Here is a 15,997-nt window from a genome sequence, read left to right on the forward strand (position 1 = left end):
TGTCCCGTGGGCATCTCCTGCTAAAATGTCCAAAAGTCCTGCACCTCTACCTCCAAATAACTTCTGAACCCACATCCACCGCCTCTGCCCACCCTCTCCTGCTTGGGCCATTGCAGTAGCCTCCTGACCGATCTCCCCCACTGCAGTTTCGCTCTTCAACCCAGCCTCCGTGACACTGAACCACTTTTAAATGTATATACAATTCACTGGCATTAATTACATTCACAGTGTTGTGCAGCCATCACCACTATTTCCAGAACACTCACAGCACCCAACCAGAAAATCTGAACTAATGAATTCCTCATTCTCCCCTCCCCTCAACCTCTAATCTACTTTCTAGCTGTAAAGATTTGCCTATTCTGGACATCTCATGTCCGTGGAATCATACAATATGTGGCTTTTGTGTCTGGCTTCTTTTACTTATAATATTTTCAAAATTCTTCCATGTTGTAGCATGAATCAGTACTCCATTCCTTTTTTTAGCTGTTTAAGATTCCATTGCATGGATATAACACATTTTGTTTATCCATTCATCTGTTGATTTTTTTTTTTTTTTTTTTTTTGCGGTACGCGGGCCTCTCACTGTTGTGGCCTCTCCCGTTGCGGAGCACAGGCTCCGGACGCGCAGGCTCAGCGGCCATGGCTCATGGGCCCAGCCGCTCCGCGGCACGCGGGATCCTCACGGACTGGGGCACGAACCCGCATCCCCTGCATTGGCAGGCGGACTCCCAACCACTGCGCCACCAGGGAAGCCCCCTGATGTTGTTTTAAATGCACATGTGTAAGGGGACTTCCCTGGTGGTCCGGTAGTTAAGACTCCGTGCTTCCACTGCAGGGGCCACGGGTTTGATCCCTGGTCAGGGAACTAAGATCCTGCCTGCCTCGAGGCCAAAAAAAAAAATACACATGTATGGCCATCATCATATATCATCATATGGTTTTTCTCTACAACATTTTGAGCGTGATCTTTTCCCATGCGCAAAATCCTAACGGGCTCCCCTGCTGCCCGTTGTCAGCTCAGCCCTTGTTACAGGGAGTACACGCTCACATCCTAGCCGTGCGAACACTTCCCCCACGAAATCAAATTCCCGTCTGCTTGCCTAGCGGTCATCTCTAGCGATTACATGCTTTTCAGCTGCAAGAAATGGCACATCCACCTGACACACACGAGGGAAAGTCATCTCCTGCATCAGGAAGTCCTGAGGCAGGAAGGATGGGCCCCTCTGGTGCCTCTCTTCTCTCAAGCCTTTGCTGACAGCTCCCCTGCCCCAGGCAGAGCTGGCCTCCATTCAAACAGTGTTTATCCTTTGCTTTTTTCTTGTTTATAGAGCTGTCTCCCCCACTAGACCGGAGGTGACTCTGGCAGTCATTTTTTAAAATTACAAAGTGAAGTGTATCTGTGGTTAACAATTAAAATGATATGTCAATATGAGTTTTATGATATTGCAAATGATGACTCTGGGAACCCAGAAAGGATTCTCTGGTTTTAGAATTAATATTCACCTTATTAAAGTGATAAACGGTACTTCTTCCTTGAGATATTATTAGTTCAACTTAAATCTTACTCCGTAAATCTAGCGTATTTTTGCAATTGCCTATAAGGGGGCTTTGATTAATGTTTGGTCTCACAAATTTTATTAACTCCTTTTAAACGTTTTAAACTGCATTTAGAAATTGAATATATTCAGTTTCATCTTTAAGTTCTTTAGTAGTCTGATTAACAAATAAATCCTTCACCAGTACTTAAGTAATTCTTGTAAATCTAATAAATTAGACATAAATATGGCAAGTCCTAAGTTCTCTTAAGTGTTCAAGTGTTGTTTATAAACCTAATACAATTTGAATTTAAAATCACAAGTCTAAATCAACTACAGACTTTCAATTAGAATCACAAATTAATCTGTTAGAGACTCTAATATGTTAAATTCTCTTAAACATGACCCATTCTTAAAAAAAGGAACAAATTCTCTTATCACAAATATGTTAAGAGTACAGGTCCAACTGACTTATCTTCTCTGCATTTAATTCTAAATATCCCTGGGGATGAGGTACACCTTCCCACGAAGAACGTCATTATGTCATTCCCAACAACTTTAGGACTCCCTTCCCAAGGCAATTTTTGGGGCCACGTCTCAGTGGGATAAAATATCTCAAGTGACAGAGAACCAGACAGGTCCTCAGCTAGGGCACAGACTTGGTTCCAGCCAATTGGGACACCGATGTGACATACTGAGGCCTGTGTGACATACTGAGGCCTGTGTATATTTGCTGTAACAAGGTCTCCATAATGAAAAACCAACGGGGGGTCTGCATAGCCCGCGTTCCGGGATTAAGTCTTCCTACCACCCACTCTTCCAGTGGGAGTCAGGGACCCCCACCACATCACAGCTTACTTCCATCATTGCTTCAGCTGTTTCTTGCATTTCTTTGGCTCTCTCAGGTATTCAGATATCATCTAATTAAATTCTGCGTGTGTTAAGGCTTTGTCTGCATCTTACAGTTCTAAAGTCTTGCCAGTGACACAATACAGACGTGTAAGAAAAAAAAAAGTAAGTCCCCCTTCACCCAAACCTATATCCAGAGTCACCATGTAGTTTGGAGTTCATTCCTCCAGACTTTTTTCTACACACACACACACACACACACACACACACACTCTCTCTCTCTCTCTCTCTCTCTCTCTCTCTCTCTCTCTCTCTCTCTCTCTCTCTCTCTCTCTCTCTCTCTCTCCTCTCTCTCTCTCTCAGGATGATGCTACGTCTACTGTTTTGCTATTTGCTTTTTTCCACAAAACTTTGGTCACTTTCCCAAATCTACCTCATTCATTTTGAAGGTGGCATGCTTTTTCATTGTATGGTTTACCATGATATTTTTTAAACAAATCCCGTATTAATGGATATTTATGTTGTTTCCAGATTTTTGCTATTAAAGCAGTGCCACAATAAACATGAACTGGCATTTATCTCTGTTTACTTTTGCTATTATTTCTCTAGGGAAAAAAAAGTTGTAGAAGTGGAATTGGCGAGTCTTAGGGTCTGTGCATTGAGGATTTTGACAGATGCAGGGAAGGTGCTGTCGAGAAAGCCTGTGCTTGTTTACACTCCCCCTTCTGGAGGAGGACGCCGGCTTTCCTGAGAGCTAGTATGGTGTCCTAGACGTCTTGTTTCATGTTCTCATCCTTCACGCCTGGCACAGAATCAGCGCTCGATAATGAAGGAGAGACTAGAGCTCCAGGAGAGAACAAATAGCATGTTTACGTGCTGCCCTGAGTTAGTTTTTGTTTTAAATTTGAGGTAAAATTCACATAACATAAAAGTAACCATTTTAAAGTGAACAACTCAGTGGCATTTAGTATATGCACAGTGTGGTGCAACCACCGCCTCTTATCTGGTTGCAGAACATTTTCTTCACCGCAGAAGGAAACCCTGAAACCATCAGCCTTCACATCCCGCTCCCCTACCCTCTGGAAAACACGCACCTGCTTTCCGCCTCTATGGATTTGCCTATCTTGGAGGTTTGATATAAATGGACTCATACAATCTGTAGCCTTTGGTGTCTGGCTTCTTTCACTCAGCACCATGGTTTCAAGGTTCATCCGTGTTGTCGCCTGTGTCAGTGCTTCACTCCTTTTTTATGGCGGAGCAGCTTTCCATCATGTGGGTGGACCACGTTTGTTTCTCCGTAGCTGTTCTGTTCCTGACCTGGGTGTTCCCCGTCCTGTCTTGCAGCATTCCTGTGCACACGATATTCGACAGCTGCCCAGAAGGTGGCGGCATCAGGGCCATGGCCATCACCCACGATGCCAAGTACCTGGCGACCATCTCAGACGCTGAGATCCAGGTACAGGGCTTGTCACGGCAGCTTCAGCGGCTGGCCCGCCCGTCACAAGTGTCCCCGCAAGCAGCTGTGCTCAGGCCGTGTGGCGTCTGTGGTTCTCTGGGTGGAGGGGGGTGACCGGTCAGGGGCTCCCTGCCTGCGGCTTAGCTTACCGTGCTTTGCTTAGTTAGCGGAGGTCACTGGCTTACCACAAGAGGTGTAGGTTCCTCCAGTACCCTTCAGGAATCTTCTCACTCTCCTCTGTCTGCCATCACTTACAGAAAGTTTGCATCTGGAGGTGGACTTTAGCGGTGGAAACACCGGCCTGCACTCTTAACCTTCCCAAAGAGTATGGTTTTCAGGTGAGTTCATTTCGAGCCTGTGAAGATCCACCTAAAGGTACGCTGAAGCCAGTTCAAAACTACTTTTTGTTTTACTGGAGCTTTGTTATGGTGCCCAAGAGCTTTTAAAAAACTCCTGTCCATGATCTCATTTTATTTTTGATGATAATAGCTAATTTTTTTTTTTTCTTTTGTACGCGGGCCTCTCACTGTTGTGGCCTCTCCCGCTGCGGAGCACAGGCTCCAGACGCGCAGGCTCAGCGGCCATGGCTCACGGGCCCAGCCGCTCCGCGGCATGTGGGATCTTCCCGGACCGGGACACGAACCCGCGTCCCCTGCATCGGCAGGCGGACTCCCAACCACTGCGCCACCAGGGAAGCCCCGCTAATTTTTTTGATCACCTCTTATGTGCCAGATTGTGCTAAGTTCTTTGCATACAGTATCTCATGTAACCCATGCAAACATGCTGAGAACACGTTACTGTGGGATTCATATTACTACGATTAACTATCAAATAATTGGTCTAAACTCACCCAGCTAGCAGCCTTTCTTATTCTAGAAGCATGTTCTGAACTGCTCTGCATATAGGGGAGTTATTATTCTCGATTTGCGTGAGGTGACTTGCCGAGGGCACCCAGAGCATTGACTGTGCTGCTCTGCATCGTCTCATTCATGCTCGCAGCCGTCATTCACCTGCATTTATTGAGTACCTACTGTGTACCAGACACTGGTAAGGATGTACATGGCTTGTGTGAACCAGAACCCAAGCAGGGGGTCTGGGTGACTGGACTCAGCAAGGCACACATCATTATCAGCTTTATGTCTCTCCTGCTCTCCCTCCGCCAACATTCCTTCTGCTCCCTCAAAAAAATTTCCTTCCTTGTTTTTTTTTTTTTTTTTTTGGCCACACCGCATGGCTTGTGGGACCTTAGTTCCCCGACCAGGGATCAAGCCTGCACCCTTGGCAGTGAAAGCGCGGAGTCCTAACCACTGAACCGCCAGGGAAGTGCCCCCCACAATTTCCTTACTTCTCAAAGCTACCAGCCATACCTGGGTATTTAGGATGGGTTTTTCTATTGCTACCAAAAATGCGTTGGGGATTTTGATAGAGATTGCATTGAATCTATAGATTGCTTTGGGTAGTCGTGTCATCTTAACAGCATTGTCTTCCAGTCCACGAGCATGGATGTCTTTCTGTTTATTTTATTTGTTTCTTTTTTAATAGATTTATTTTACTTATTTATTTATTTATGGCTGTGTTGGGTCTTTGTTGCTGCATGCGGGCTTTCTCTAGTTGTGGCAAGCGGGGGCTACTCTTTGTTGCGGTGCGCGGGCTTCTCATTGTGGTGGCTTCTCTTGTTGCGGAGCACAGGCTCCAGGCACACAGGCTTCAGTAGGTGTGGCACACGGGCTTAGTTGCTCCGTGGCATGTGGGGTCTTCCCGGGCCAGGGCTTGAACCCGTGTCCCCTGCATTGGCAGGCAGATTCTTTGGTTTTTTTTTACATCTTTATTGGAGTATAATTGCTTTACAATGATGTGTTAGTTTCTGCTTTATATCAAAGTGAATCAGTTATACATATACATATGTTCCCATATCTCTTCCCTCTTGCGTCTCCCTCCCTCCCACCCTCCATATCCCACCCCTCCAGGCCGTCACAAAGCACCGAGCTGATCTCCCGGCAGACGGATTCTTGACAACTGCGCCACCAGGGAAGCCCCTGTCTTTCTGTTTATTTACGTCTTCTTTAATTTCTTTCAGCAGCAGCAGCATTTTGTAGTTTTCAGCGTACAAATCTTTCACCTCCTCAGCTAAATTTATTCCTAAGTATTTTTTTTGATGCTTTATTAAGTGGAATTGTTTTCTTAATTTTTTTCTCAGAATGTTCATTGTTAGTGTATAGAACTTCAACTGATTTCTGTATTGCAACTTTGCTAAATACACATGACTATTGAAATTTCAGGAATTCCCTGGCGGTCCAGTGGTTGGGACTCCGCATTTATACTGCAGGGAGCTCAGCTTCAATCCCTGGTTGGGGAACTAAGATCCCCACAAGCCGCGTGGCATGACCCAAACAAACAAAAATGGAAATTGATTAAAGTTAAAGTACAAATTCATTTCCTCGGCTTCACTAGCCATATTTCAGCCACTCATTATCCACATGCGGCTGGTGGCTACATTGTTGGCAGCACAGGTGTTAGAACACCTCCACCCCAACGGGAAGTGCTGCTGGACAGCACCACACAAGCCCCCCCAGCTCTGGGTGAGCCCCACCCTCAGCCTCCTCTGGACCTGGACCCCAGTGGGCTGAATGTAGCTGGGGAGAAGCACCCAACCCAGCGGATTCATCCTACTTGCAATTCAGTCACGAATTTCAAGACGGCTCTGGGCCTGGCTTGGCCGCTCTGGTCGGCTGTGACACTTTTCATTTCCAGAGACGACAGTTTCACACCTGCTCGTCCCACCTCCCCACTCCCTGCTTCCCATGCTCAGCGGGTGACCGCCCCCAACCCTGTGTTTCATTGAGAAAATGGAAGCCATCAGATACAAACACGGGCCTGTTCTCCCTCCCCAGCCTGCAACACACCTTCAACCCCGCCATCTTCTCTTTTCCCCTCTGACTGCGGCGAAGGGCCAGCGCACTAGATCCCCCCCCCCCCCACCGCTGGCTGCCTCAGGGCCCTTCTCCTGCAGCTGTCAACTCTCCCTCTACTGAGAATAAACACGCTTCAGGACCACCGGTCCTGAGAGAACTCCTCCGACCCCACGTCTCCTTCCAGCTACACCCTCTGCCCCTCTTCCCAGGGAAACTTCTCAGAAGCGCTGTCCACACTTGCTCTCTCTACTTCCTCGTCTCATTTACTTTTTTTTTTTTTTGCAAGAAATAGTTGACTTCTTTACACTTTATTGCTAAATAAGGCATACATGCAAGATGTGTACGTTTTAAGGAAGAAAATAAAATGTACCTGTGTGCTCACCACTGGATCATGAAATAGAATGTTACCGAAACCCTAGAAACCCCTGTGTTCCCCTCCCCGATCTCATCCCAAGCTTTGCTCCCGAGTTAACCATTATCCCAAATTTTGTGTTATACCTGCCTGTGCTTTTCTTTATACTTTTCCCCAGTGATGTATGTATCCTTCAATACTGTCTTCTTTCATTTTACCTGTTCTTGACCTTTCTATGTTTGGAATCAGACTAATTGCTTCATCTGCTCAGCATTGTTTCTGAGATTCACTGATGTCGATTCTTGAGCTGTAATTCCTATTCACTTTCACTGCTGTACAGTTTTTTGTTCTTTGAGTGTCACACAACTTATTTATCCATCCTCTGTTGATGGACATTTCTGTTCTTTTCATCTGTCCTCCACCCACCCACAGCTCTACCAGAACTATGCTTATCACGGTCACTGGTGTTCCCAAATCAAACAGACATTGTTGAACTCTCATCACACCCTTCCCAGTGGGGTCACAAGACGCTTCTCCTGCTGTCTCCCCGGCCGTTCTTTCTCAGGTTCCTTTGTGGCTTCTTCTTTCATTTTACACCTTCTAAATCTTGGCGTTCCTCAGGGTTTGGTTCTGGGAGCTCTTCTTCTGCCTCTTCCTCTTCTTGCCATGCTTGCTTCTTGGGTATCTCATCCCAATGGCTGTAAGTACCATTTATTTCCAAGGTCGATGCTGGACTCCTTCCTCTCCTCCCTGTCTGCACTGCCACCATCTAGTCCAGACCACAGTCACCTCTGCCTGCATGACCTCCGCATCCTCCCAGCTGATCTCTGCTGCACCCTGCTGCACCCTTGCCAATCTCCCCACAGCAGTCAGAGTGATTTTTTTTTTTTTTTTTTTTTTTTGCGGTACGCGGGCCTCTCACTGTTGTGGCCTCTCCCGTTGCGGAGCACAGGCTCCGGACGCTCAGGCTCAGCGGTCATGGCTCACGGGCCCAGCCGCTCCGCGACACGTGGGATCTTCCCGGACCGGGGCATGAACCCGTGTCCCCTGCATCAGCAGGCGGACTCTCAACCACTGCGCCACCAGGGAAGCCCCAGAGTGATATTTTTTAAATAAGCAAAACGGATTATATCATATCATTCCCTGACTCAGAATCCTTCAATGCCTTCCCTTGTCCTTAGAATAAAACCCAGACTCCTCACTATGGCCTTCAAGGTATGATCTCTTCCCTCTATCCATCTCCCAACATCGACTCTCCTGTTTATTAATGTTACTTTGCATATTTTAATGAATTTTATGAAATAGACTCTTTGTGGAGGGCTCTGGCTTCTTTCACCCAACATAATTTTTTTTAAACAGGTATTATTTATTTTTAAAATTTTTATTTATTTTTATTTTTGGCTGCGTTAGGTCTCTGTTGCTGTGCATGGGCTTTCTCTAGTTGAGGAGAGCGGGGGCCACTCTTCGTTGCAGTGCACGGCCTTCTCATTGCAGTGGCTTCTCTTGTTGTGGAGCACGGGCTCTAGGTACGCGGGCTTCAGTAGTTGTGGCTCACGGACTCTAGAGTGAAGTCTCAGTAGTTGTGGCGCACGGGCTTAGTTGCTCTGCGGCATGTGGGATCTTCCCGGACCAAGGCTTGAACCTGTGTCCCCTGCATTGGCAGGCGATCCTTAACCGCTGTGCCACCAGGGAAGCCCTATTTATTTATTTTTATTATTATTTTTGGGCTGCCGTGGGTCTTCGTTGCTGCGTGCGGGCTTTCTCTAGTTGCAGCGAGTGGGTGCTAGTCTTTGTTGCGGTGCGCGGGCTTCTCATCGCGGTGGCTTCTCTTGTTGCGGAGTACAGGCTCTAGGCGCACAGGCTTCAGTAGTTGTGGCACGTGGGCTCAGTAGCTGTGTCTTGTGGGCTCTAGAGTTTAGGTTCAGTAGTTGTGGCACACACGCTTAGTTGCTCCACGGCATGTGTGATCTTCCTGGACCAGGGCTCGAACCTGCACTAGCAGGCGGATTCTTTTCTTTTTAAATAAATTTATTTATTTTTTATTTTTATTTTATTTTTGGCTGCATTGGGTCTTCATTGCTGTGCGTGGGCTTTCTCTAGTTGTGGCGAGCGGGGGCTACTCTGCATTGTGGTGCATGGGCTTCTCATCGCAGTGGCTTCTCTTGTTGCAGAGCATGGGCTCTAGGCACGCGGGCTTCAGTAGTTGTGGCATGCGGGCTCAGTAGCTGTGGCTCGTGGGCTCTAGAGCACAGGCTCAGTAGTTGTGGCGCACGGGCTTAGTTGCTTCACGGCATGTGGGGTCTTCCCAGACCAGGACTTGAACCCGTGTCCCCTGCATTGGCAGGCGGATTCTTAACCACTGTGCCACCAGGGAAGTCCTTTGTTTTTTATTCTTTATTTTTCTTTATTTTTCTCCCACCCTATGCTTTATTCACTTTTTTTAATACATCTTTATTGGAGTATAATTGCTTTACAATGTTGTGTTAGTATCCCCCATCCCCTCCCTGTTGAGCCTCCCTCCCACCCTCCCTATCCCACCCCTCTAGGTCGTCGCAAAGCACTGAGCTGATCTCCCTGTGCTGTGCAGCAGCTTCCCACTAGCTATCTATTTTACATTTGGTAGTGTATATATGCCAATGCTACTCTCTCACTACGTCCCAGCTTCCCCTTCCCCCTCTGTGTTGTCAAGTCCATTGTGTACATCTACATCTTTATTCCTGCCCGGCCACTAGGTCCATCAGTACCATTTTTCTAGATTCCATATATATGCGTTAGCACACGGTATTTGTTTTTCTCTTTCTAACTTACTTCACTCTGTATGACAGACTCTAGGTCCATCCACTTCACTAAAAATAACTCAATTTCCATTTTGTGTTTTTTAAACCATTTTTTTTTCAGATCTAGAAGTTCCAGTTGATTTTTTTAAAAAATAGAGTTACCTGATTGCTGATCATCAGGGAAAGGCAAATTAAAACCCCAGTGAGATATCACCTCACACCTATCCGAATGACCACAATATAACAAATATTGGAGAGGATGTGGAGAAAAGGGAACCCTCGTGCACTGTTGGTGGGAATGTAAATTGGTGCAGCCACTGTGGAAAACAATATGGAGGTTTCCCAAAAAACTAAAAATAGAACTTCCATATGACCTAGCAATTCCACCCCTGGATATATATCTGAAAAAAAACAAAAACACTAATTCAAAAAGATACATACACCCCAGTGTTCGTAGCAGCATTATTTACAATTACCAAGATATGGAAGCAACCTAAGTGTCCATCAACAGACGAATGGATAAAGAAGATGTGGTACATATATATAATGGAATACTACTCAGCCATAAAAAATACCTGGATCTCCTGGGGGTCTCTTTCTGTAGATTACTTTTCTCTCTTGTTTTTCAGTCATTTGGACATGTCTCTTGCCTATGCCTGGTTGTTTTTCATTGAATGCTAGATGTTGTGCTTTAAAAAGCATAGGAATAATTTGAGGCTCAGGTTGATAATAACTTACTCCAAGGAAGACTTCCTTTCGCTTCTTAGAGGCCTTTGGCAAAGTGGTCGCCTCGATCTAATCAGAGATTGAGGTGATTTGAGGCTGATTTTCAGCCTTTGTGAGGCCTCATCCATGCACTTGCTTTCACCAGTTCTTCACCCCACCCAGGCCTTTGTGTTGTCCTGAAATTGATCATCTGACATTGGCATTGGTAGTTTACATTCCTGAAATGAGGCAGCAGTCAACAGGCAAGGAATAGGACATGGGGTGGGAGAGGCAGGAATGGAACTTAAAAAGCATTTCTCAGAAAGCAAATACCATATGCTAACATATATATATATGGATTTAAAAAAAAATGGTTCTGAAGAACCTAGGGGCAGGACAGGAATAAAGACGCAGATGTAGAGAATGGACTTGAGGACATGGGGAGTGGGAAGGGTAAGCTGGGACGAAGTGAGAGAGTGGCATGGACATATATACACTACCAAATGTAAAATAGATAGTGGGAAGTAGCTGCATCGCACAGGGAGATCAGCTTGGTGCTTTGTGACCACCTAGAGGGGTGGGATAGGGAGGGTGGGAGGGAGACACAAGAGGGAGGGGATATGGGGATATATGTATGCATATCGTTGATTCACTTTGTTATACAGCAGAAACTAACAGAACATTGTAAAGCAATTATACTCCAATAAAGATGAAAAAAAAATCAAAGAAAAAAAAATATTTCTTGGGACTTACCTGGCAGTCCAGTGGTTAAGACTTCACCTTCCAATGCAGGGAGTGCGGGTTTGCTACCTGGTTGGGGAGCTAAGATCCCACATGCCTCAGTGCCAACAAACCAGAATGTAAAACAGAAGCAATATTGTAAGGAATTCAATAAAGACTTTAAAAATGGTCCACATCCAAAAAAATCTTTAAAAAACAAATGAAGCATTTCTCCAACCCATCTCTCATCTGTCTCCTGCAGCCCTCCATGTCAGGCTGCAGCTGCCCGCCTCCCATGCATATATCATTTCAAGACTTATGCCTTGTCTCCCCAGGGATTTCTCACTTGTTAGTTTCTGCATTTCAGGTTTCCTTCACTTCTATAGTGTCTGCAGGGTTGATTTTTGGGGAGGGAGCCAGGCAACCCATGCTACACACCATCTTGGCAGGAATCAGAACCCCCTTCCAATATTTTGCATTCATTCCAAGTTCCCTTGTGGCCCTGTTAAATTTAGAAATGAATACACAGCAGTCTTTGTCCAAAAGGACACAGAATAAAGGTTATTGGTGAATATACTAGTTTACTTTTGCTTGCTCCAATTTATAGATGATGAATTATAATAAATAAGACTAAATAAGAAAGGAAACACGTTTGAGATCATTAATTTTAACACTCAGTATTTAAATTATATTCCTATTGCTTACAAAATGCCATGTCTTTTTTTTTTCTTGTTTTTTTGTTTTGTTTGTTTGTTTTTGTTATTTTGACCATGCCACGAGGCATGTGGGATCTTAGTTCCCTGACCAGGGACTGAACCTGTGCTCCCTGCAGTGGAAGTGTGGAGTCTTAACCACTGGACCACCAGGGAAATCCCCCATGTCTTTTCTGTTTTATATTCCTACTCAGTTATTTAATTAAAGATATTATTTAGGGCTTCCCTGGTGGCGCAGTGGTTGAGAGTCTGCCTGTCGATGCAGGGGACATGGGTTCGTGCCCCGGTCTGGTAAGATCCCACGTGCCGCGGAGTGGCTGGGCCTGTGAGCCATGGCCACTGAGCCTGCGCGTCTGGAGCCTGTGCTCCGCAACAGGAGAGGCCACAACAGTGAGAGGCCCTCGTACTGCAAAAAAAATAAAATAAAATAAAATAATTTAACTTTAACATTCAGCTTAGCCAGAGAGAAACAGAAAATGTATTATAATGTAACATATTTTCATACTTTATATTTCAGAGCTACCTTACTTTTAATCCAACAAATAATAAAGAATTGGTGAGCAATAGTAAAACACAAGCAATATATTATATGTGGGTAAGTAGAACTATTTTCATTTGTTTTAAATGTATAAACAAGTATGTGTTTATTCTTTAAGTACAGATCTTTTGGTAATGTAACAATATAGTATCTACTTAGAAAGTAATAAACATATATTAAAATGTTTTGATTTAATTATAGCATTTATTTTAGTCCCATTGGAAATTAGCATATTAAATCAGAAGCAGATAATTTAAATTTCATTTAAGTTTTTAAAGTAATGTGGCAAATATTTATGTGAATATATTTAAGGTCTAAAATATATTCAAGATCAAGGGTTTTTCAAGATCTTGGACTTTATTCCCTTTCAAAAAGGAATTAACAAACAGATTGGTCATATGTATACTGACACAGGGAAAAATCATGAGATTAAAAAAATATCAAAAGTTAAACATAAAATTACCATATGACCCACCAGTTTCTAGGTATATACCCCAAAGAATTGAAAACAGGTGTTCAAACAAATACTTATGCACAAATGTTCATAGCAGCAGCATTATTCACAATAATCAAAAGGTAGAAACAAATCAAATGCCCATCAACTAATGAATGGATAAACCAAATGTGGTCTATCCATATATGGAATATTATTGAGCCATTAAAAGCAATGAAGTACAGACGCCTGCCACACCGTGGATGAACCTTTAGAACATTATGCTGAACGAAAGAAGCCAGACACAAAAAGCCACATACTCTATAATTCCATTGATATGAACTGTCCAGAATAGGTAAATTCATAGAGACAGAAATCAGAATGGTGGTTGTCAGGGGCTGGGGGGGATGGGAGGTGACTGCTTAATGGATAGAGGCCCTCCTTTTGGGCGGACGAAAGTGTCCTGGAACTAGAGGGAATGATGGTTGCACAGTATTGTTAATGTACTAAATGGCACTAAATTTTACACTTTAAAAGGGTTAATGGTTAATTTTATATTAAGTGAATTTTCCTCAATTAAAAAAATGCTAAACAAAAACGCTTTGAATTGCTGATTTTCAGTGATATTCATTCCTTCAGGTATTAATTATAGCTTCAAAGCCTTATAAATGTAGAATTCAGATTTGCATTAACTACCACTTAGTCACAATCATTTGTGGCGTTTTTTATGTATTTACTTTTTTTTCAGAATGTTTCTAGATGTCCCTAGAGACAGCAGGTTATCCTACCTGTAGAAATTGCAAAGCTCTGACGCTGTTCAGATGCATTTGTTTTGATTTTTGCTGTTATGTAGCTCTTCTTTTGGAAACCAAGTCTTTTTTTAGTAGTGATTTTTTTTTTCTGTGCTTATCAGTATGAAGAGGGAGATATACTTGTTCACAGTGCCCCACTTTTAACAGAAAAAGTGAGTATGCCTGTTGTGCTTTTTTTTACGTCTGACTGTGGAGAATAAATATGTGTGTGTCAGCTTAGTCATTTTGGGCTTCTCTTTGTATGTATCTTTATATTGCAAAATAATTTGAAATTTTTACTTAGGTCCTTTACCATACTGAATGGCCAGTTAAAAATAATGGACGGATTGTTCAAAATAATATGGATGAAAATAAATGGCAGGGACTTCCCTGGTGGTCCAGTGGCTAAGACTCTGTACTCCCAATTCAGGGGACCTGGGTTCGATCCCTGGTCAGGGAACTAGAGCCTGCATGCCGCAACTGAGTTTGCATGCCGCAGTTGAAGATCCTACACGCGGCAGCAAAGATCCCTCGGGCCGCAACTAAAAACCAGCACAGCCAAATAAATATTTTAAAAATAGATAGATAAATAGATAAATAAATAAATGGCAAAGAAAGTTTACTACCATGAGAAAATACCCAAGAAAGTGATGATTTTTATAGTGTATGTGTGCACATGACAAAAGATGAAAGTTAATTTGGGGTGAAATAAGTAAAGTAGTTGAACATGAGTGGATCCCTTTAAGCTGCTCAGTTTTCAGAGCAATAAAAATGATACTGGGTGCACTTCCCTGGCGGTCCAGTGGTTAAGACTCGGTGCTCCCAATGCAGGCAGCGTGGGTTCCAACCCTGGTGGGGGAACTAAGATCCTGAAAGACGCAGGGCCAAAAATAAGTCAATGGTTGGATAGATAGATAGGACCTTTTTTTTTTTTTTTTTGGTGGTACGTGGGCCTCTCACCACGGGGGCCTCCCCCGTTGCGGAGCACAGGCTCTGGACACGCAGGCCCAGCGGCCATGGCTCACGGGCCCAGCAGCTCTGCGGCATGTGGGATCCTCCCGGACCGGGGCATGAACCCGTGTCCCCTGCATCGGCAGGCAGACTCTCAACCACTGCGCCACCAGGGAAGCCCGATAGGACCATTTTTAAAAGATGATGTTGGGTATTTAGATGTTTCAGAGCCAGTAGAAAGGTGGTGAGCCACGTGTTGGGGGGAACATTTTATCGTTCCTGCTTTCCTTGAGTGATTGCACCTGAGGTGGACCTTGAGTCCTGTCTCCTGCAGCAGTTTCTGCTTTTGATACTCACATAACCTGCTCTCACTGTGCAGCTGACAATGATTTTTCTGCTTCCCTTCTTCACCTTTGGTTTGACCAATAAAACTTTATTTTTCAAGAAGGCATGCCAAAAGACGATGGACACAAGGCAAGATTATCCTGTCTGCAAACTTTGCTTTTCATACATCAAAGTATCAAAAAAAAAATACAGTCAGTTCTCATTATTTGCAGCAGTTATGTTCTGTAAGGTCTCTGTAGACCTGAATTAGCGGATGCTGAATCATTGCTCCTAGGAGAGATACAGGAATAGGCTCCTGCCAGCCTAGGGTCACAGTACTTTCACCGACTGACAGATACATGACCTTGTTTTATGTATGTTTCTGTTTAAAGACACCATATTTAATATATAATGTTGGTTCCTTAATGTTGGACTCACTAGATAGAACTCCTGTCTGAATGAGGCTTATCTAACACAGGTGTATTCTCTGTAAGGCACGTCACAGCCTTCTTGGGCTTAGGAGCACTAGACAGCATTTCAGTACCATAGTCAGGAGCCAATTTAAATACCAAAATCACCAACAAAAAGCACCAAAAAGGGCTTCCCTGGTGGCGCAGTAGTTGGTAGTCCGCCTGCCGATACAGGGGACACGGGTTCGTGCCCCGGTCCGGGAAGATCCCACATGCCGGCTGGGCACGTGAGCCATGGCCGCTGAGCCTGCGCGTCCTGAGCCTGTGCTCCGCAGCGGGAGAGGCCGCAACAGTGAGAGGCTCGTGTACCACAAAAAAAAAAAAAAAAAGCACCAAAAAAATTTAGAACATCACATTAAACAGGCTAGGAAAAGGACACTTGTCTCTCGTTTGAGAGCTGAAACAAGAAGGCACAGAGTTGCCTTGTTTGACCTCAGCTGGGAATGTCACGTTTTTCACCACTTGGCACAT

The 15,997-nt window shown here is 44.4% G+C and overlaps 1 protein-coding gene across 1 annotated transcript in view; it reads left to right on the top strand.

Annotated features, from left to right (window-relative positions):
- Positions 1-15,997, top strand: part of CFAP251 (cilia and flagella associated protein 251) — a 68,795-nt gene that overhangs the window by 13,749 nt on the left and 39,049 nt on the right. Inside the window, exons 6-9 of the mRNA XM_082853545.1 lie at positions 3,729-3,840; positions 4,098-4,178; positions 12,537-12,614; positions 13,904-13,954. Coding sequence (XP_082709671.1) covers positions 3,729-3,840; positions 4,098-4,178; positions 12,537-12,614; positions 13,904-13,954 — 322 coding nt within the window. The remainder of the gene's footprint in view (positions 1-3,728; positions 3,841-4,097; positions 4,179-12,536; positions 12,615-13,903; positions 13,955-15,997) is intronic.

Source organism: Leucopleurus acutus (genome assembly GCF_964270905.1).
Source record: "Leucopleurus acutus genome assembly, chromosome: 13".
In the NCBI taxonomy this organism is placed as follows: domain Eukaryota; kingdom Metazoa; phylum Chordata; class Mammalia; order Artiodactyla; family Delphinidae; genus Leucopleurus; species Leucopleurus acutus.